Source organism: Brachypodium distachyon, chromosome 3 (assembly GCF_000005505.3).
Source record: "Brachypodium distachyon strain Bd21 chromosome 3, Brachypodium_distachyon_v3.0, whole genome shotgun sequence".
NCBI classification, from domain to species: domain Eukaryota; kingdom Viridiplantae; phylum Streptophyta; class Magnoliopsida; order Poales; family Poaceae; genus Brachypodium; species Brachypodium distachyon.
The window spans coordinates 18,347,601-18,370,084 of NC_016133.3; the positions used below are offsets into that span (position 1 = coordinate 18,347,601).

Below are 22,484 nucleotides of genomic sequence, written 5' to 3' on the forward strand. Positions count from 1 at the left end.
GGGCAGTACAGTGGCGGTGGTGGAGGTGCAAGAGCGAGGACGAAGTTGTCTTCATTGCCAAGCATGGGCGGCGCCGGCTCGGACATCATCCACTCCATAGAGGGAGTGTATTCCGGGGAGGCTGGCGGCGCGGTTGTGGACGGCGCGGTGGCCGACGGTGCAGCCGCACTTGGGCCGTCGTCGGGTGCCGGGGCAGTAGCCCTGCAGCCTGGGCGTGGGCGGCGGCCAGCCGCGTGGGTCTGGCGGCGAGGAGCCCACCGGCGACGAGTCAGGCGGCGCCGGCGTCCATGGTAAGCACCCCGGCGGTATCCTTCGTGGCCCAAGAACTCATGAAGAGCAACAAAACAAGAGACAGATCGTATATCGCCATGTTCCTCACCTTCTTCTCCTCTCTATGATTGTAGAACAAACGTGGCTGATAATATGTTATGAAATGAATATGTGTGTTCTTTCCATTGAATAATGATCATATATATATAAGGGAAAGGGACATCAATACATGCATTTGTGTCCCCAGTTTTGGGAACAGTTACAACACTAACTGCCTAATTAACTAATAATTAATCATAATTGATCATAAATAATTATTCTCACTGGGCATATTGCAAGGAGATGGTATATGGTCAATGCTTGTTTACTACTTCGTACCAGTTCTTTTTTTGCTTTCGTTCGTGAGCGAGATGGTGCAACTGATTGGCCTGAGATTGCGACAGGGTTATCCTAGTAGGCAGTTCTGCTGGTGCGGGTAGGGCGTGAACTGTTTAGTGGATTAATTCTTAAGTTAGCAGAAGTACACTGGATTAGCATATGCACACTTCTGGACTTTCCCTCCTGCCACAGGAGATTTCGTCCACAGAGCTAGGCTAGTTGTCTTGGGGTTAGGGGAGGTTGTGATGGTCACGACCTTAGCCCATTCAAGTCTGCTAACCTGCTGCATGCCCATAGGCCCGCGGTGCCTATATATATCCCATGCCCTCCTAAGTAAGCTGATTTTATTTATGCGAATTCCTAAGTAATCCCATGGCAAGGAGGAAGAGAACGAGGGAAATGGTGCACGGCGGCGCGGGTCTCATAGTTGGAGATAACAAATACTCCTCCGTTCCTGTAAACAACCCGATGAGGATGAAATGTAAAAGAGATTGTTGGAGCTTCTCGTGGGGGGTCTGCTTCGGCCATAGCGGCGTCCTTCGGCAGCAACGGCGGCTGTGCGTGGGCGGGCCCGATCAAGGCCCATTTCGGTCTGGTGGGCCGTGGGGGCTGTGGCGGCTTCCTTCCTGGTCACGTGCATGCGTAGCATCCTTCCGCGGCAGTGGCAGAGGCTGTAGCTTCGGTATGGCTGCATTGACGGCGTGCAGCTTCGAGAATCGTTGCGTCTGATTGTTGGAATTTGCAGGGCCTTGGTGTCGTGATGCCCTTCGACGGTGACAGGGCTCTGTTATGATCGTTGCGTATTATTATGGCGAAGTCTTGTGTAAACCTTATCGGGTTTCTTTTATTTTTCCTAGTACATCTTTATACTTCTATCTTAATTAATGATTTCGTAAAAAAAGCAAGTTAAAATATCACAAAAGCCTCGTGGTGGCTTGAAGAAAGCCATGCAAGTCCACCCATGTATTTGGGGTGCATGAATGAGCCATTTACTGAGTTGCCCACATCTGTTCGCATGCAAGATATTTCTCGTTAAAACTGTCAACTATCAGTTCGAAGAGAATCGCGTGCAGAGTACTGCAGGCACCTTTTAGCAATTGCAACAAAAACAAGGATCTGAGGTTTCGTAGACCAGGTTCACTGCAGGGTCAGCCGTACGACTCAAGGAACTGAGGTTTCGTAGACAATGGAGCAGCAGAACATGGAAATAGCGGCGCCGTTCATTTTCTTCAGAAAGCACCAAGCAAATATATATAGCCTCTCTTAACGTCGTCAACCACGGAGAGAATGTCAAGCCAAGATCGATAATAAATAAACTTAGGAGATGAGAACATAAATTTAATTAGCTCCCATTCGTGTCTGCGCGTACATGTAATCTTCGGATTAGCCCGTAAGCCATGGTGCGTACCTGATTGACGATCCGTTTTCTACCCCGATGCGGTTGATCAACTATTAGATTTTAAAATCTTTTTATCTCCCATAACGTGTACCCGATGGACGAATCATTTTTACCGTTAGCTTAAGCGTGTCGAGACCTACAAAATTTGATTAGTTTGCTGAGCATCAACATGCACCTATGTAAAAAATTAGATCATTGTATCTTTATGATTTAATGACAACTCTTGTTTGTTGCAACTCTTCAGTGCTCACATTTTGAGCTTGCGTAACATTGCAATGTCTAAACATATTTTTGTACTTGGTAAAAATGTTTTAAGGTGTCAATTTGCGTTTGGCAGAACAAATTTACATACCACGAGGGATCGGCGGATTTGACAGTGGTCCGTGCACGAAGGAGGTTGAGGAAATGAACAGTTGGACCTTTAAACGGTTGTCAGAGCGATAGATGAAGGACGTGGGCGGAAAATTTACGGGGACTCATAGAACTTTTTTAAGACCGACAATTTTACGGGACTCCTAAAACTTTTTAAAGACCGATAAAACCCAAAATATTTATGAACCAAGGCTGTACAAGGGATTTGCTAGAGATGCTAAGACACAAATGTGACCAGGTTCAAGTCCTAGGCTTGATGTGGGTGTCATATTTTCCTAGATTATTCCAAAATCGGCGATATTCTTTCAATGGCAAGTGATGTACCCATCGAAAGTGTGGCGCATGCGGTGACTTTATCAATCTCTCAAGATCTACCGGTTCAGTCCTTCGGAGCTGCTCATAGGGATAGTGTATGTGTGTACGTTCATAGGGGTGAGTGTACGCGCTGTTGTGACTCCCCACCCCACCCACCCAAATGCCTGGTTGTGAGCGTCTGCGTTTAAAAAAAACGGTCGGTAGAGTCAGGACTTGCTCCCAACACAAATGACCTAGGGTGACATGCCCTCGGGGTAGGCCCAGCAAGCGATTTCGTTGAGGCAGAGACGAGGACTTGCTCCCAACACAAATTGACCTAGGGTGACATGCCCTCGGGGTAGGCCCAGCAAGCGCTTTCGTTGAGGCAAAGACGAGAACTTGTCCCCAACACAAATGACCTAGGATTAACGGGCCCCTGGGGTCGAGCCCAGCAAGTATCCTCGTCTTTCCCAACTCCGTCTCGTCATCCCTGCCGGCCCCCCAAGGCTGGTATTCGCGTGCTTGCCAAAGCACGCAGGGCGATACAGGAGCCTTGGCATATCCATTTAACCTACCGGCCCCCCAAGACTGGTATTCGCGTGCTTGCCAAAGCACCCAGGGCGATACAGGAGCCTTGGCATATCCATTTAAGCAGTAAGGTGTTCAACTAAACAATCGATGCGGTACTATTTGCGAGCGGCGCGCTCCGCGCGAGCCGAGGAATCGCGGCACCGCCCGTTTGCCGAAATGGGCCGAAAGCCCAGTAAGCAACCGCCCGACGAAAATAGCTAAACGCGATCGTGGTACACAGTATCTGACCGACTAGGAAGAACATCTACCGTTGTTTACATGTCTGACCAAGTGCTTTGCTAGCCAGCTTAGTTCTTAGATCTCCTCTAAGTATCTCCTCTAAATATCTCCGCAAGGCCGCAACATTGTACTACGAAAGATGTGTCCTGTTGACAAAAACAAAGTGCTGCTGCAGGATCAGGATTCAACGTCAGGAATTCATACCATCAGGATGCACAAGGGCAAATAGAACTCAGTAGCCATGGGACTGGATCAACATGCCTTTGAGCCAACCTCTTCAAGAACTCAGCAACTATATGGTACTCCCAATGTCCTTAAAGTAGAACCTTATATGGGTCACAGCCCCAAGTGGTTCCTAAAGATTTCTAATGAACTGCCTTTACAACACTATCTTAACTCAGAGCCAACATGTCTTCCTGATGCCATCCTCCTTCAACGTACTTGGATTGCAGCCGCCTGAGGGCTTCGACTTTATCTGTCGATGCAGTTTCAGCAAGGAATGTTTGAGCCCAGATCTTCCGCAGTTCTGACAGGAAAATAATAATTAAGCAGCAGCAAACATAGTACTGTTGCAACTACTAAAAAAAATTCAAATCATCTTCATGCAATTTTGAGTAATCACATAGGGACGCCGAATAAGGGACTATCACTCTATGACGTGGATGAGGGAAAACGGAGAATGGATGCAAGAGCGGCAAGTTCAATCATACCAGATTTATGCATTGGTGAGAGGCACATGATTATCAAGTCAAAGCGGGAAACTTTCACCAAATTGTCTAAAATGCTAACTGCCAACTCTGCATCATCCCTGGTTATATAATAATGATAATTAATAATAAAGTAATAACAGCAAAGGTCATGAAAGCAGTAGAATGCAAGAGATGTAACGCGCAAGCATACCGGAAAATCGAGGCTGTGCACTTCACGATATCAATCAGAAAAGCCGATGAGAGTGCATTCTTAAAAATTTCCGGTAGGCTCGCTGGTGGAATTGACTGGTCACATAACAAGAAAGTGAGAATTTAGTAGCATACACATCAAGATCAAGCAAAGGCACCAAAAAAAGGGGGGCTGGGAATAAACCTTCAACAACTGTATTTGCTGGGCAGGGTCGTCAGAGATAGCTCTCCAAGAAACCTCAAAATCATAAGCTGTCTTTGGTGTCTTCACACTTTTTACAGTACTGGACATATATCGTGAAGCAGCACGCGATGCAAGATCTTGTACTGATATTTCTGGCCCAGACTTCTGTTTAGCATCTCGAGATTGCTGCATGAAATAGTTAAACTGTGATAGAAGAAACAACAAAAATACAAATTTCCCAAAGAAGTGTGAAAATTCAGTACTTTACATCACAATTGCAGCAAGAAAATAAACAGATGTTTCTGAGATGCAGGACACCTAAGTAATAATAGTGTTATGGACACTGTAGGGTGGGTTTGCCCTCCACCTCTTTCTTTAAGGTTTCCCGACAACCTGCACCCTCTGCTTCACCCCAAAAGAAACAGACAGGTTGCAAAGAGTTAACTTGCCCCGTGGGCGGACTTTCCTTTGCTTGAGTTGACATGTTTGCCATAGGAAGCCAGACCAGCTACTGAGCTGCATTTGAAATTAATACACATTTCGCATACCTGGTTCAATCGAGGATGGGTGGATGGGTTTTGAGAACTCCAGATACATGAATAGTTTATCTCACATATCCATAAGGATCAGATACTTTATTTCAGTAAAATAGCAAGTAGAACCACTTATATGCTATGAAGGCTATCCAATGGAAGATGCTAATTAGGCCATGGTATAAGCTGACAGTACCAACACAGAAATCATATACTCCCTCCATTTCACAAAGGTTGGCGTATTTTGTTTCGTTAAGACAAGGCTTTGACCGATGAAAACTCTATTGATATGTGTTTTTGATACATGAAATTTATATCAATGGATTCGCCTTTAAAAGTACTTGCTAATAATCATGATTTCGTATCATATAACTTACATATTAATAGAGTAATTCTTGGCCAAAGGCTTGTCTTAACGAAACAAAATATGCCAACCTTTGTGAAATGGAGGGAGTACGTGCTGGTTTTAGTCAACTCATATAGTCATATATCATACGCACACAATGTCATGGTAGTATGATAGCCAGAAATGCTGAAGTCAGAACGCACCTGCATATTATTATCTTTGAGGCCTACACCAGATGCTCCTTTGGACACGCCACCTGAACACTCTCTGATCCCAGCTGCAGCTCTCACAGACGAATCAACTTCCATGAAGCTGTCCTGTAGAATTATAACACGTATTACAAATCCAAACAGGTTGGTTGAACAGAAAAAGGTGGAATCTGACCAACTCTACAAGAAAGAGATGTGCATCACTTGTACGAAGGTGACAGGATGTATTACACAATTGTATTCATCACAAAGAACAATACAGAATTATTATGCAGTAGAACCTACCTTCTGCGGATCACTCAGTGGATGAGAGGACATATCTTTTTTATCTCCAGCTTTATCAAATTCAGAAATTGTATGTTTCGCTAGAACTGAACTTTTCTTGGCCATTTTCTACAGAAGCAATAACCTCGTAAGTGGAAAGGGAAAAAAAAAATCCAAAACCATCAAAACCTGTAACGCCTTGCCATCTTGAAAAGCCGTACTTTGTCACAACTTCTGAGCTTGAATGTGATCTATAACCAATAAATAGAAAAGAATTCACCAAACAGCTTACACACAAACACACAAACCTCCATGAGTAGCGCCTTTATCTCAGAATACTGTTTCCTCAACTCTGGATTGTTAGCATCAACACTTACAGCAAATTCAGCATCTGTATTGCCAATAAGTAATGCACACTGCTTGTCAATGCTGGAGCACAAAATAAATAAGCTCAAAAGGAAAGCAGGAAGGGTTAAAATGTAGAATACCATCCATTGCCTCCTTAAGCTTCCCAAGTCCTTTTCTGGCAGTAATTCGTCGTGAGTATGCTTTAACATAACGGTCATCCAGATTCAGAGCTTCAGTGCAATCATTCTCTGCCTCCTCAAATCTAATGAATACCACATAAAAATATAAGACTAAACCAGAGAGCGGTCATAAAACATGCTTTCAAATTCCACAACAGGAAACATACGAGATATATCACAAATAGTAGCAGAGAAGACTATCAGCGGTCTGAAGCTTTTGCTTAACATATAGCTATCTATCAAAATTAAAAAATGTATGTTAAAGAACCAAATAAGGTGAACTGGGTGAATCGATTGTAGCAACAAGCAATATCACATCGATGAGCATCCCAAGCTAGGAAACACAAGCATAGTGTAGTGGTGACTTGCCTCCTTAGTTTAAGATACGTCATGGCTCGATTTGCAAAAGCTACCGCTGTCGGTGACAGCGCAATACTTCTCGAGTAGCACTCGATCGCTTCAGCAAACTTTTTCTGCTTGAAATACTCATTACCCTACAAACAGAACCATTGGGGGGGGACATGTATATCAGGAGTTGGAGCTTAATTTTATAGCAAAAAAACAAAAGAAACCATTGGGGGAAAAACATGTATATCAGGAGCAGGCGCTTAATTTCACAGCAAATAAAAAAAGAAAAGGAATTTGCTACTTATTTCAGTAGCTATCCCGACCTGTTCCTTCTCCGATGCGGCGTCAGGCATGGGCTCGTCGTTCAAGTAGCTCGAGTAGTTCTTGTGGTTGTACCGAACAGCCATCTCTAAGCGGAAGAAGGAGAAGGAGAAGGATCCGACGGCGTTCGATTCCGCACAGCAAACGAACGAGAGAGCTGCGCAATCCGAGCAGGCTAGGCTAGGGCTTCCCTGACCAGCAAAAACGAACCGCCGAATCTTCAGTCAGAGGGGATGGGGTCGGCAGAGGAGGAAGAACAGGCAGGGGGCAAGAGGGGAAGGGGAGGGGGGCACAGGGGAACGGGTAGAGCGAGGGGCTCTGCCGCCGATCTCGTGCCTTCGCCACGCTCGCCGCAGCCCGTCGGTTCCAATCCACCGCGACCTCTGCCTCCTGCCGCTGCACCCACGCCGCCGGTGCCGCTCACCTCCGCCGGTTCCCGCAGCATCCTAGCTCGTGCCTAGCGCCGCCGCTTGCCGCCGGTCCCAACATCAGGTGCCGCTCTGAGCCACCGCAGCGACGAGGCAGAGAGACGAGGGAGATAGGAACGAGAGACAGAGAGAAACGAGAAAGATTCGCCCCGCCCCGTGAGCGGTGTGAGCCGGCCAAATCGACCGTGTCATGTGAACCGGTATTTGGGCCTGATTTTCGCTCGCGGGTGGCCTGTCCTTAAAACCAAACACCAAAAAAAAAACTATTTGGGCCAGTTGGCACCGCGTGGGCCGCCCCAACTCCTGAACCAAACTTACCCTAAGTAATCCGATGACAAGGAGGAAGAGAACGAGGGAAATGGTGCATGGCAGCGCGGCTCTCGTTGTAAGATAACAAATACTCCCTCCGTTCCTGTAAACAATCCGATGAGGATGAAATGTAAAAGAGATTGTTGGAGCTTCTCGTGGGGGGTGGGGGGGGTTCACCTTCCTCCGGCGGCGATGTTGGCAGTCTGCTTCGGCCATAGCGGCGTCCTTCGGCGGCAACGGCGGCTGTGCGTGGGCGGGCCCGATCGAGGCCCATTTCGTTCTGGTGGGCTGCGGCTTGCGGGAGTGTTGATGGCTCACGGCTTCCTTCCTGGCCACGTGCATGTGTAGCATCCTTCTGCAGCAGCGGCAGAGACTCTACCGTCGGTATGGCTGCATGGACGGCGTGCAGCTTCGAGACGATCGTTGCGTCTGATTGTTGGAATTTGCATGGCATTGGTGTCGTAAATGCCCTTCGATCTTGGCAGGGCTCTGTTATGATCGTTGCGTATTATTGTGGCGAAGTCCATGTGTAAACCTTCTCGGATTTCTTTTGTTTTTCCTAGTACATCTTTATACTTTTACTTCTATCTTAATTAATGATTTCGTAAAAAAAAACAAGTTAAAAGATCACAAAAGCCTCGTGGTGGCGTGAAGAAAGCCACCCATGTATCATGAGACTTAATTTGGGGTGCTTGAATGAGCCATTTTTACTGGCTTGCCCACATCTGTCGGCATCCACTTCACTTGTTTTGAGACGGAGATAGTATACTGCATGCAGGCACCTTTTAGCAATTGCAAAAAAATATTAAAAAAGTCGGTAACGATGATGACCACTGAATGTTTCTTGCACTGAACTAATCATTACACGCCGACTTGTATGCGGGATCAGCCGTAAGATTTTCAAGGAAAAACAGCGGGCTAAAAATCCGAATGCCTAGGATCATTCAGTGTAATTAAGTAGACCAGGTTCACTGCAGGGTCAGCCGTACGACTCAAGGAACTGAGGTTTCGTAGACAATGGAGCAGCAGAACATGGAAATAGCGGCGCCGTTCATTTTCTTCAGAAAGCACCAAGCAAACATATACGTCGTCAGCAACGGAGAGGATGTCAAGCCAAGATCGATAATAAACAAACTTAGGAAATGAGAATATAAATTAATTTAGCTCCCCTGCGTGTCTGCGCGTACATGTAATCTTCGGATTAGCCCGTAAGCCATGGTGCGGCTGCACGACCATGCACACGCACACGCCACCCCCGGCCTAGTTACCACTGCTTCTTCTCATTCGTGATGACCATGATGACCTCCAGGTATGGATCGACCACACAAGTAGCTAGAGCCTATATATACAGACACGATCAAACGCAGGATCATCACACAAATTTAAGCCAGCAGAAGCAACTATTCCACTTTCCACATAGGCAGAAGAAGAAACAAACGAGCGGAGACATCTAGCTTTCAATTCGGCAGCATCTGATCATCTCACGAGTTTGTGAATATTTCTGAAGGCGATCATGGCGCCGGCTCCAGCTCAAGTGATTGCGGTGGTGCTGCTCACAGCGGGCTATACTGCTTTGGCCGCTGGGTCGCCTCCGGCGCCGATCGTTTGGCAGAGGGCGACCGCCACGTTCTACGGTGGAGCTGACGCCTCCGGCACCATGGGTAACTAATTAACTTCTTACAAACTCATACGCTAATCTAATTAATGTTGCATCTCGTGCTAAGAGCAAATCTTTTAATTATCTACAACGACGCGCACATGCAGGTGGTGCGTGTGGGTATGGCAACCTGTACGACGAGGGGTACGGGACCCGGTCGGCGGCGCTGAGCACGGTGCTGTTCAACGACGGCGCGTCGTGTGGACAGTGCTATAAGATTGCATGTGATCGCAAGATAGACCCGAGGTGGTGCAAACCTGGCGTGACGGTGACAATCACCGCTACAAACTTCTGCCCGCCCAACAATGCCCTTCCGAACGACAACGGAGGCTGGTGCAACACGCCACGGCCACATTTCGACATGGCGCAGCCGGCCTGGGAGAAGATCGGTGTCTATAGAGGTGGCATCATTCCGGTCATGTATCAGAGGTACACACATGCTAATTGTATTGTGCTTTTGTAAGTAATTAATATTAGCTCGAAGTCAATCTAAAACCAAAACTTTTGATTAGGGTTCCGTGCGTGAAGAAGGGTGGCCTACGGTTTAAAATCAACGGCCACGACTACTTCAATCTCGTGCTTGTCACCAACGTTGCAACTGCTGGCTCGATAAAATCCATGGACGTCATGAGCTCCGATTCAAAAGATTGGGTCCCCATGTCACGCAACTGGGGTGCCAACTGGCACTCGTTGGCATACCTCAGCGGGAAACAACTCTCGTTCAGAATAACCAACACAGATGGGCAAACACTTGTGTTCGACAAGATTGTGCCAAGTGGATGGAAGTTTGGGCAAACATTTGCAAGCAAAGTACAGTTCAATTAATCATTCCCATCAGATCAAAATATAAGGTGGTTGATTCGATGCAGTACTTGTATATAGATGCCGAATGGGTCATGTCATGTACATATACAATATTAATATTGTGTTGTGTTATGTATTGTTTGTGTTTATAACTCATGGGGTGTATAATTTTAAGATTGCTTGATTTAATCTCAGACAGAAAACTGTTTGTACAAATCCTTATCTACGTGACAGTATATAAGCGATTTGGTTTGCACATCAAGACTCTCTTTCAATTCTTCTCTCAGCTAGCTCATCCGAACCCCTCTTGCTAACATATGGAGGATTTGTTAACTCTCTGGCCCAAAACTTGAAAGTAGGCATTGAGGGCATCATATTATCCTTGTCGCCCTTCCAATATCTGCTTAGCAAGCTGCCGGTTGCAAAAAGAAGATGATTGACTAGGGGTGCACTAGGTGCCACAAAAATTCTGAAATCCCATCGCTTCTTAACAGGCATGACAAGCCTTCAGGTGCTAACAAAATCAAATAAGCCGAGATGGGAGGACGTCTACCCTGGTTCGGTCAAAAATTCTCCGATCCCCGTCGAATATTAGAGAGAAATGAGAGCTTCCGGCCATAGGAATCTTTGTTTTTCATAGGAAAATAACGGTGCTGGTGTAGCCCACAGACTATGGCCATAGATAGAGATGCAAAAATGTTACCCTCAGGATACCCTCTGACTGTATTTAGTTCAAACAAATGAATTAGTTTTTTAAAAAGTGACGTGACATTGAAATTTTAATTCATTTGTTTTTGAGATCAATCATTTGGTTGAACTAGCCATAGTCCAGAGGCCATCTTAGGCCCTGAAACTCATTGGATTCTGGGTTCTCCTAAGCCCACTAAGCTGATCAGGTCCTCTAACCAAAACTAAGCTACGGTCCATTCTGTCCAGAAAAAAAGAAAAGGTGAGCACGGCTCACTTCAAAATAAAATAAAAAGCTGAGCACGGCCCGATTCTAAAAGAAAAGCTAATCACGGGCCATTCTGTCCAGAAAAAAGAAAAGGTGAGTACGGCCCATCACTGGGCCATCATCTTGAATTTTTCGGTCCACTGTCCGTACCACTTTCACCCCTAGCCCAGTTATGCCCACTAAGCCGATCAGGTGAGCACGGCTCCTCTCCCATCATCTCATTTCGGTCCTCTCAAAAAAAAAAAATCTGATTTCGGAATTCGCTCCAAAAAAAAACTGATTTCGGAATTTTGAAGTGGCAATACCACCATCTCGAAGAAATGTTTCTGCCGATCCATTCGCCCCTCTGAAACCCTATCAGACGCATCTTTCCTCCATGGGTTTTCTTGGGAAACTTCGAGAAGATCGCGCCCTGTGTCACCCTAAACCCGTGCGGGCGACAAGCGCAGGCCATCTGTTCGACAAAATGCGGAAGACAACAACAAAGGGCTGGGTGATGCGCCGGAGAACGGCGGCCGTCCGCTGGGTGCCGCGCCGCCGCCGCGCGGGCGGCGGGGTCGACCGCCTCAGCGCCCTCCCGGACGCGCTGCTCCACCTCATCATGTCCTCCCTCAAGGCGTGGGAGGTGGTGCGCACCTGCGTCCTCTCGCGCCGCTGGCGCGACCTCTGGGCTTCCGCGCCCTGCGTCGACATCCGCGTGTTCTACTCTGGCCGCGACGGCGCGCCGCCGAGGGAGCTCCGCGGCTTCGTGTACCGCCTCTTCCTCTTGCGCGACCCGTCGGCGCCGGTGCACACGCTGCGCCTGCAGTCCAACGACGAGGATGACTCCTTCTGCGATGGTGATGCTGACACGTGGATCAAGACTGCCATCAAAAGCAATGCCCGAGTTATCCGTCTGGATGGACGTCGCGGTGACTTTGCTTCGTTGGACCACACGGCCTTCGTTTTTTCTTCCCATCTCAAGATTCTGAAGCTGTCCTATGTTGTGCTTGATGACAGGATCCTCAGGCAGCTTTCTTATGGGTGCACATCTTTGTAGTAGCTGGATCTTAAGGATTGCTTGGTCACGGGCCATGAGTTTTCTTCTGCCTCTTTGAAGGCTTTAACCATGTCCAAATGCAAGATCGTCGTGGACTTCTCCATCGATGCTCCAAACCTTGTGCTTCTGCGCCTCATCATACCGTACATTCGAATTCCAACGTTTAAGAATTTGGGGTCACTGGTCACAGGCACTATTGTACTTGTTGACTCTTGCTTGGGTGATGACTTTCAAGGACTCAGTGATGCTGATCATTCGGGTGAAACAGATGATGTTGATGACGATAGTGATACAAGTGAGAACTATAACATGGGATATGGACATGCCTACATAGGTGATTATAGTTATGGCACCAACGGAACCTACAAGTACAGTGAGATTATAAGTGATTGTGATGATGAAAAGTATGGTTACCATGGTGACGGTCATAATTGCAGTAAAGATGGCAACTATTGTGACTATGGTGCAACTGCAAACTATGGACGCAATGAGAGTAAAAGTTTAGATGTCAATAGTGTTCTTCAGAGCCTTCGGAATGCTAGAACTTTGGAGCTGTTGAGTTATTCTGGAGAGGTATAGCTAAGACTCTTTTGTTGACATCTCCCTTTTAGTATGTCATGTTATTCCTTAACATGCATAGTGAATCCAATGGTTTGTTCCTTCCACAAGAACATGGCATGTCTGCACATCTGTTACCGTTTGCTCTGTATTCGTTTAATGACAATTTCCAGTATAAGGACAGACTCAAGTCTTCATACCTGTGTAACAACAATTAACATATGTAACGTAACAGAAAGAAAGATGAACCATACTACTATTAACTGCTAATCCATTGGTAATATGTCAACATGTGTCTTCTTAGGTGGATATGTGTTTTTTCTCTCTCTGTTAAATACTCCACTTCACTTGTATGCAGTACACACAATATTAATTTGATTTGAATTACTGTTGTTGTCTTCTGAATACTCTACTTTATGTGCAACATGAAGGTGCTTCTGAACAGAGATTTTAAAAGCTGTCCAACTTTTAGCAACCTGAAGACCATGTCCCTGGGTGAATGGTGTATTGCTGCTGACTTTGATGCATTAGTTCTCTTGCTACAACATTCACCTAATCTGGAGAGACTTTTTCTTGAACTCATACTGGTAAGCGTAATCACAAATTTGGTGCATTCCCATTCTTTTACTGTCTGACCACATGTTAAGTAATAGTTTTTTTATTCTGCAAGCAGAACTTGAACATCAGAAAGGCATTGGAAAGAGGTCTCAAACTGAAGGAAAGATCATTTGCTTGCAAACACCTTCGAATGGTGGAGATCAAATGCTCAAAGGATGATGTGAGAGTCCATATGCTAGCAGAACTGTTCAAGGCAAATGGTATACCCCATGAGAAGCTCTACGTCCATTGGCCCGGGTGAGCTTGTTGAGTCATGCCTTCTCTCAATGTAAATTGCGTGTTGCTTTGCGCCTTGCAATATAGTGTTATATCACTGCTTCATTTATTTTTCTAAACCATTTGCTCACAGATGTGCGGTGCACAGTTCGTCCGGGATGGCGCCCGTCCCGAGCTCTCTGATGCGGTCGGCCGTGGAGTCGTCGCCCGTGTCCCCAGGCCTGCTCGGTGCGCCACTGGAGCTGGCGGTGCACAGCTCGGTGGGGACGGCGCCGATGCGGTCGCCATGTGCTCCCGTGCAGTTGCCGGTCATGGTGGCCTCATCTCCGTTCCAGTCCGGTGGAATGCCTGAGCTGCGGAACTCACCGCGGGTCACAGCTGCGACGCCACGGGACCCTTCGCCGCCTTTCCAGGACATGGCGGAGGCCCCTGGAGCTGCTGGGCCTGAATTGCAAGAGGCTGACCCTTCCGACTGTGCCGAGCCAAAGGTGCAGCCATTGCATGAAGTGGAACAGGAGGCTCCACTCCATTGTGGTTCTGTCTCAGGGTGCGGGGCCAACTCTGTGCATCCGGTTCTCAAGGGGGCTGCTGTGGTCACGCGTCGCAGTGCAAGGATCGCGGCCATGGCTGACGCGGACGACACGGTTCTTGACAAAGTGATGCGCCGTGCCAAGCTGCGGGACCTCGAGTAGTACAGGTATGTTCTTCTGTCCATATATTCACCCACATTGCAACTTGTCTCTATTTCAGACCTCACCGGTATAATTTTCAATCATATAGCTAGCACAATGTCTTCATGAAACTTAATTTATTCTTGTGTCCATATATTCATCTTTTCTTGTGTCCTATATTCATCCTTTCTTGTGTCCATATATTCATCCTTTTTTGTTTTATTTTTCCTACCAGATTTCCACGGCGAGAAAATGATACATGTTGACGTGCAGAAAGCAGAGCAGTAAATCCTATATGATGATTGCAGTAATGCTTATGTAGTTAATAAGGATCTAGTTGGCAAGAAACCGTGGTTTACAGTTTTCCACCAAGTACTGATTGTGCTCGATTGGCAGTGACAAACCTTTGTGCAACATGGAAGACGGAACTTTTTATGGCTATCCCACTGTTGGAAACTGTGGAATGTGTTAAGATTGTCACAAGTCTCGCTCCTGCTCAACCAGCTGGGCGCTTCCGCTAAGATGTTTAACCATCCATTTCCTCAGCGGAATGCCCGTGTGTTGCAACGGAACAACAAAATAAAATGCAGTAACAAATGGCGGCACATTATACATCTCTTTTATTATTATTATGAACAATCAGAATGAGAACTGAGAGCTATATAGTGATTCACCGAACTTAGACTTGCATATTTCAGCTGGGACTTCAGTTTCAAGTTGCCAGAAGGAATTGGTTGACAAATCAGCATGGCACTCTGAACAAGCAATGGCTGCATACTTCATCTCGGACTTCAGTTTCAAGCTGCCTTGAAGGAATTGGTTGTAAAATTGTTAATTCATCACAATCCACTTAGTAGTATGAGTGGTAGTTATCAAATGCAAAAAAAAATAAAAAAAATCCATTGGCTTGGTATGTCAAATTATGGATCTTGCATGTACTCCCATCAATACATGGGAATCACTGGATTGTTGGATACCCTGAAACTCCATGAGCAATGAGAAATACAGTTTATAGTTGTATACAAAGTTCGTAATGAAATCAGTGACATGAACACGATGGTCATCAGTTCTTAGTGAAATCACTGTCATGAACACGATCTTCATCATGGCAGCACCCAACAATAATGTATGACTTGAAGGAGCAAGCAAGTAGTAGCCCCACCTTGTAGTCCTCGAAGGCAGCGTTCTTGAGTGGCGGCGGGCCGGCGGCTGGGAAAAGGTGTGGGCGGCTGCAGGCGCAGTGGGACGAGGAGGATGGTGAGGACCGTGCATCCAGAGGCTCTCGGGCTCCTGCGTGAAATGGCGGCGCTGCGCGCGTCCGCACTTCCTTTCGACCCCGATGAATCGCTTAATTTTGCCCACCGGCGACGACGAGGTGTCGGAGCTCGACGGCTGTCCTGGGTGCAGGGAGGCGCGGAGATAGTCGACGGTAATACGGTGTGCGGGGAGATGGCCAGATGGTCGCCTAGGGCGGGGAGCGAGGAGACGGTGACGACGTAGAAGAGGCCAGCGGCGTAAGGAAACCGTAGGCCGGGAGGGTTTTTTCTCGTTTTTTTTTTTGTTCGTGCGTGAGGGAGGAAAGGACGCACGAAGGACGACGAACCGACGCAAACTGAAAATTAAAGAATAGTATAGATAAGAGCACGCGCCAACAGGCCTGTGTGCACGGGCTTACGATTGATGCAAGGCGAGGCCAATCGGAACAGGAAGAGCTATAGGCGATTGGTTCAAAAGCCAAGATGTGATTCTCGCAAATGCAGTGGTGAAAAACAAAACAAACGGCCGAGCCTGTTGCAGTGGATCAAATGCCTAAAACGTCAATAGGAAACGAAGAATCTCTCTTAGTAAAGAGCTCTTGCGAAGCCTCAGTTACCTCGCACGTCCAAGAAATTCATTATACTAGAGTTTACACACACAGAGAACAGTTCGACGTTCAGGCTCCATGAAAACATACTCTCTGTCCAACAAAAAATGTTTTCAAGTTTGTCAAATTTAAATGTATCTAGACATGACTTAGTGTATAAATGCATTCAAATTAAGTCAAATTTAAGACATCTTTTATTGAACAGAGGGAGTATATAAGTTGATCTACCGTCGTCAGATATTCAGATAATCGTCCACGCACGTCTATCAGTTCTCTACCTGAGTGGTCGACTCGGAGACCGGGATTCCATCACTGTCGCCGCTCTTCACATCCTCCTTGATCTCCTGAGCAGAACGGACCCTGTGCCAGTGTGCCCTCGTGTAGAGGTGCTGCAGCATGCCGTCCTTGTCGCGGCCGTGCACGCCGCACAGCCCACAGGAGAGTGTGCCGTCCGCTTGCCGCAGCACGGTGCACTCCTGGCCCTCCACCTGGACCTTCACCTCCTGCCCAACAATGGCGGCGACCTCGCCTTCTTCGGTCTCGACAGCTTGCTGTTCTTGCGTCGCCGAGCTGTTCATTTTGGCCTCCTCTTTCTCTTCTTCAACCACTAGTGCAGGAAGATCTCCGACCTGTGCGGCATGTCCATCGATTTCCATTGGCGCTACCTCCACCTCATGCTTCTTGGCAACGGCGGCGGTATCCATGGTACTAACCGCCGTCTCCGGAGATTTCTCGTCGGAGATTTCCGTTGGCGTCACGGCAGAGTCACCGGCACAAGGCGCCACCTTCGCCTCATGTCCTGGATGAGTCCCCGGGATTTGGGTCTTGTTTGCAACTTCCACATCATTGGTTACTGCTTTCTCACCTGCTGCTGCTGCACCGGTGGCCTTGAGTTTCTTGGCGTGCTTCTTCCCGGCCAAGTGAGCCCGCATGACGCTCTCCGGCTCCCGCGGCAGCTTCACCTCGCAGCACTCGCACAGCAGGTGGCCGTCCACCAGACGACGCACCGTGTGCGACATGCCATTGGCCTCCATAGTCACCACCGTTTCTGAATCTCCACCAGCGACAACAGGAGCAGCAGTTTCGGTAGCCGTCTCCAGAGATTTCTCCTCGGCTTTGCTTTGCTTCTGCTGCTGCTGGACTTTGGAGGCGTGCTTACCACCGTCAAGGTGGCACATCATCGTGACGATGTCCGCGGTCCTCACGTTGCACACCTCGCAGAGAACGAACCCATCCATCTGCACCACCTCGTATACCTTCCCTGTCTTGATCCCCATCTTGATCTTCTTCGGCGTGTAGGCATCATCTTCCTGTTCCGGCCGCTGGTGCTGCTGCTCCTGCTCTGCCGCTTCAGGCAACGGCTGCGGTGGGGCGGCGGCGGCCACCTTTTTCCTGTGGATCTTCCCTTTGAGGTGATCTTGCATTCCCCTCTCATCGCTTGTTGTAATGCCACACACGGTGCATGCCAAGTTCTCCTTTTTGTTGCTTGCTGCAGGTGGCAGCTGTGTGGATGCAGCAGCAACGACATCAGAATCCTCCCTCTTCCTCTTGGCTGGTAAATGAGCTGTTGACCCATTTGATTTTGAGCGGACCTGTATGTATACAGTGCATGAGAAACACACGCGTTAGAAAAAAAAACTCGTTTAGAATTGTGAAACTTAAGGAAAAAGAGGCAAAGTTTGATAATTGTCACTTCAAAACAATGCATTTGGAGAAATGCGATTTCAAATTATGTATTTAAGGATATGCCGATAATGTTTTTGGTTAGCTTTGTCTATATAAAAAGAAATGATTGACCTTAATTAGACAAAGCTAAGAGAAACATTATAGGCATATCCCTGGATACAACATTTGAAGTGGAATTTCCTCAATTGTCAAGTTTTGAAGTGCCACTAACCATATTTTGCCTTAAAAGAGTGTCTCTCAATGAATATTATATAAATAATTACCTGTATATGCTTCCCAATATGTACACTAAAATTCAGCAAATATATATTCCTGTGCTTTTTTAGATGCCAAAAGTCAACAAAATAATACACCCTCCGATCCATAATAAGTGTCCCATATTTAGTACAACTTTACTATAATTTTGTTTAAAGTTGGATAGAAGTCAAATCCAATGGATCAAAATCACGAATTTACATAGAACTTGAAGCTATATACCACAACTCCACTGCTCCAGAAAACCCCACCGGTGGCCGTCAAAAAATGGGGTTAGTGACGGTGATCGTGTCCGCCACCAACCCTGTGCCACAGGTGTTTTTAGCACCGGTGGCGGGTATTTTACCCGCCATTGCTGCCCCGAGATCACCAATGACGGGTAAAATACCCGCCACTGAAGACCTCTAGACCGCTCACACTTTTTTTTATAACTGTCACAACTATAAATGTTTTAAAGACATGTCAAACATTTTTTAACTGACGCAGTTCTAAACGTTTTAAAGACATGGCAAACATGTCTTTCTCTAGAATTAACGAGACATAATTAGTGTCAAAAAAATTCAATAGCTGTCGCACCTATAAACGTTGAAACACATAACAATCATTTTTCCCTGTAGACAATAATGGTGTCACATAGATCATAACTCATTGCCAACCGATTTATGTTTGAAAAAATCAATGCAACTTAAAATTTAGCCACATAAAACAAAAAATAAACATATTCTGCTTAAAAATTGAATAACTGATATATAAAGAAAATCTTAAACAGAACCTGATAACTTTACATCAACAAATTCAGTGCATAAGACATTTATTTTACAGAAAACTAAAATAATCATGAAACAAATTCAATGGAGAAAACAGAAATATAGAAGGGAATGTATCATGTGAAAATCTCTATTCACTAGAAATTTGTTTTTTTAATCCTAGCCATGCATTAGATCTTATATAAACAGACCGGATAAAAAGTGGAACATCAAACCATTTACATGCATTTTATGAGAATCCACTGAGTTTTTCCACCTCATGGAGTTTTCATAAAATAGTTTTAAGTGATTAGAGGTTCCGCCTTTTATTTAATCTGTTTATTTGAGATCTAATGACTAGGATTGAAAGTAAACAGGTTTTCGCTGAATAGAGATTTTCACCTGATAGATCACCAATATAGAATGCTATGTTTGTTTCTTATTCTATTCTATTTTATCTTATAATAAGAATTTCTGGCATATTGGTAAGAGAAAAGAAAGCAATTGTTGGTCAACCAGATTGCAGAGATAACAGACAAAAAATTATGATTATAGACATACCGCAATAAAAGTTTGTGTATTACTTTGTCGAATTTTGTAAGAAATAGGGAAGTTCGAAAACAAATTCATTACCGCATTCTCCTCGCCCATTGGCTGGGTAAGCATGGCAGCCTTTTTCCTATGGATCTTTCCTTTGAGATGATCTTGCATTCCCTTCTCATCAGTTGTCGTAATGCCACACAACGTACATCTTAAGTCTTCCTTGCCTGTTATGGCCAAAACTGTCGATGTGGTGTTGATATCATGATTTTTCTGCTTGACTGATAAGGCTGTCGACCCATTTGGTTTTGAAAAGATCCCCTGCATAGATATATAAACAAATATTCATCAGTTATTAGACATGTAATTTATCTTCATTTATATATTTTAACATCAGATATATACTCACTGAGTGTATATTTTCTGACAAAGTCTCCAAATAAGACAAAATTTAGACAAAGATACATGAAACACTTATAACCACGCTAATAGCAGGTTATCAAGGCATCAAAAAAGAATTATGTAGTAGTCAGACAACATACGTGCTCATGTATTTTAAACAAACATGAGTTTAGATGATATACTCGAACATGAACATGAAACATATTGTTACGAGGAATGCAAAATCAAATACCAACTCATATTGGTCAGATCCATACCTATGTTTATTGATACTCCAATGACACAAGGCTGTATAATAACTACTTCAAAAAATTGGCCTCGTAACTATTCCAATTATCAACTAAATTAAGGCATGCAGTTTTCGAGGAAATATATATGCAAGTTTCATTATCAAAATTCAACATGAATGCGAGTAGACCAGATAAATAACAAGTTCAAACCATATTCTTTGGCAGATCCTCCTCAGCTTGCGCTGCCTCAGTTATTGGCTGCTCAAGCTTAGCGGCCTTCCTCCTGTGGCTCTTTCCTTTCCTGTGTTCTTGCATGGCAGTCTCACTGGTCACTGTAATGCCACACACCGTGCATGACAATTCTTTGTCCAGGTTTTTATTGCTTGTCACATTTGTGACAGCAACATTGGTATTTTTATGGTTCAACAATAAAGCTGCCGATAAATTTGCTTGCGACAGGGCCTGCATATAGTCGAAACAAAATTAGCATTCATCAGATGTGTAACTAGAGAGCATAAAACAACTAGCCGATCAGTAAGAGAAAAGATTATAACAAGTATCTGTCATAAATTTATATAAACTATCATTAGAGAGATCATTTGGAATATAATAGCATCTACGTCAATTAATAAAACCATGCATGCATGAGCAAGTTACAACCTACTTGTGTTACATAACATATAATGAATGCAGCTGAAAAATTAGGCAGACAAAAAAAAGATAAAAGGATTATTAATTGTTGAAAATCAGCGTGTACTAAATATAGGATGACAGAGGGGCGCAGCTAGCACATGCATGGTAACTAGCCTGGACTTTCTGGCAACCAATAAACTAAAACCATGGTCAGTTATGAATTCTTATCGAGTTTTTTTTCTCGAGACTTGGTTTTCCGTCGTGAAAACACCTCTGGATTCTGTCAGAAAGGCATGCGCATGATTATTATTTTTTTACTTTGGAGGATCTGGAAATTTGAACTAGCAGTACTTAATGTATATATAATCCATTGCATCTATGTGTTTTCTTCTGGAATACGTACATTGTATAAAAACTCGTCTAGCAACTGAAAATAAAGGAGATTAGAGAAGAAACATGTCATTATATCTGTCCCCCAAAATTAATACGTATTCCCTCCGATCCTAAATTGTTGTCGAAATATTACATGTATCTAGATGCTTTTTAAGAATATATACATCCATATTTGAACAAATTTAAGTCAAGAATTTAGGAGCAGCAGTTATTTTCCTTCAAGTAGTAGTACTACCGACGAACTGGTTAATGGCCTCATGATTAATCCTTACGATGAATGAATGAAATCATTAAATAGAGATTGGAAATTAGAAAAGGCTAATGACGCAAAGAATTCGACAAGTTTTTTTTTCTTTTGACAGCAGAATTCGAGAAGGTTTGTGTGTTGTTCGAACTTTGAAGGCAAAAGCGTGGAGTAATACAGAACGCCAACATTTAGGTGCGGCTTCCAGCCAGGATAAAAAAAAGACTCAAAAACATAAACGTGGTAATTAAGGAACGGAAGATCAGCAAACCTCGACTTCTTTCGCTGTCTGCGCCGCCATCGTCGTCGTCCCCAACGGAGCCGGCCTGGCTACTACCGGCCCCTTGGCACAAGCAGCGGCGGCCGCCGACTGGACGAACCCGGACGAGAGCAACGGGAAGCCCTCCTGCACGAGCTCACGGCGGACCTCGACCTCGAGCGCCACCCATTTCTCCTCCTCCTCGCGCAGGATCCGCTTCCGAATCCACTCCTTGGCCGCCTGTCGCTGCATCTCGTCCAGATCGGGCACCGCCGGGCGTGGCTGCGGAACCGCTGTCGCGTTCTCGCCGTTGCATCCCGTGACGTCGCCGACTTCGCACCGAGGGAAAAAACGAAGAGAGATGAGCCGCCGCGGGGTAAAATTATACGAGAGATATAGCCTGGCTCGATCCCAGCAGAAGCGCCATCGACGGCCGGGGGAGCGTAGGTACCTGCGGACTCGGATTCGGGAGCGCGGTCCATCGGCGGCGGGGGAGAGAGATCGCGCTCATCGCCGCTGCGCTTGTCGCCGGCGCGGAACTGGAACTCCATGGCCGGCGGTTTTGGTTTTGGTTTTGGGGTTTTTGGGGTTTTGCGGAAAGCTAGGCAGGCAACGTATGGGAAAGCTTTTTAGGGCACTGGCTCTGGCTCTGGCTCTGCCGTGGAAGTCTCAAGTCTGCGGGCGTGGGACGCGGTTTAGACTTGTTGTGGGCGGAAGAGGGTCGTGTTTATGAAGACGGCAAGCGAGGAAGACGGCGCAGGTTTGTTAGGGCTTATTGGGCCTGATGTGCGAGACGACTGCCTGCCTAAATTAACCCGGCTAA

General features: G+C 45.8%; 4 protein-coding genes across 5 annotated transcripts; 2 read left to right on the forward strand and 2 right to left on the reverse strand.

The window, feature by feature from the left end:
* Positions 1-3,678: 3,678 nt before the first annotated feature.
* On the reverse strand, positions 3,679-7,743 carry LOC100837285 (RNA polymerase II-associated protein 3). 2 transcript variants are annotated; one of them, XM_003573589.4, is made up of 11 exons: positions 7,579-7,743; positions 7,157-7,345; positions 6,855-6,979; positions 6,447-6,568; positions 6,267-6,349; positions 5,980-6,087; positions 5,689-5,802; positions 4,607-4,792; positions 4,424-4,518; positions 4,234-4,331; positions 3,679-4,049 (listed from the first exon to the last, which is right to left on the reverse strand). In XM_003573589.4, exons 1-11 carry the CDS (start codon positions 7,597-7,599, stop codon positions 3,916-3,918), a joined length of 1,275 nt encoding a protein of 424 aa, XP_003573637.2. In that variant the 5' UTR covers positions 7,600-7,743; the 3' UTR covers positions 3,679-3,915. The 2 variants fall into 2 exon arrangements, with proteins under 2 accessions (XP_003573637.2, XP_014757102.1); XM_014901616.2 differs by having other exon boundaries at positions 7,448-7,735.
* Positions 7,744-9,261: 1,518 nt separating this feature from the next.
* LOC100837589 (expansin-A24) lies at positions 9,262-10,541 on the forward strand. The gene is made up of 3 exons (XM_003573590.4): positions 9,262-9,552; positions 9,656-9,977; positions 10,061-10,541. The coding sequence occupies exons 1-3, from the start codon at positions 9,405-9,407 to the stop codon at positions 10,371-10,373; spliced, it is 783 nt and encodes a 260-aa protein (XP_003573638.1). The 5' UTR covers positions 9,262-9,404; the 3' UTR covers positions 10,374-10,541.
* Positions 10,542-11,301: 760 nt separating this feature from the next.
* Positions 11,302-14,850, forward strand: LOC100836038. The gene is given in 5 exon segments (XM_010238197.3): positions 11,302-12,919; positions 13,336-13,491; positions 13,578-13,759; positions 13,872-14,435; positions 14,645-14,850. Coding segments are annotated over 4 exon segments (2,133 nt in total). The 5' UTR covers positions 11,302-11,683; the 3' UTR covers positions 14,431-14,435; positions 14,645-14,850.
* A 1,683-nt stretch (positions 14,851-16,533) lies between these two features.
* Positions 16,534-22,180, reverse strand: LOC104584080. The gene is made up of 5 exons (XM_010238198.3): positions 22,113-22,180; positions 21,674-21,993; positions 20,343-20,594; positions 19,594-19,821; positions 16,534-17,865 (listed from the first exon to the last, which is right to left on the reverse strand). The coding sequence occupies exons 1-5, from the start codon at positions 22,141-22,143 to the stop codon at positions 16,540-16,542; spliced, it is 2,157 nt and encodes a 718-aa protein (XP_010236500.2). The 5' UTR covers positions 22,144-22,180; the 3' UTR covers positions 16,534-16,539.
* Positions 22,181-22,484: the final 304 nt, after the last annotated feature.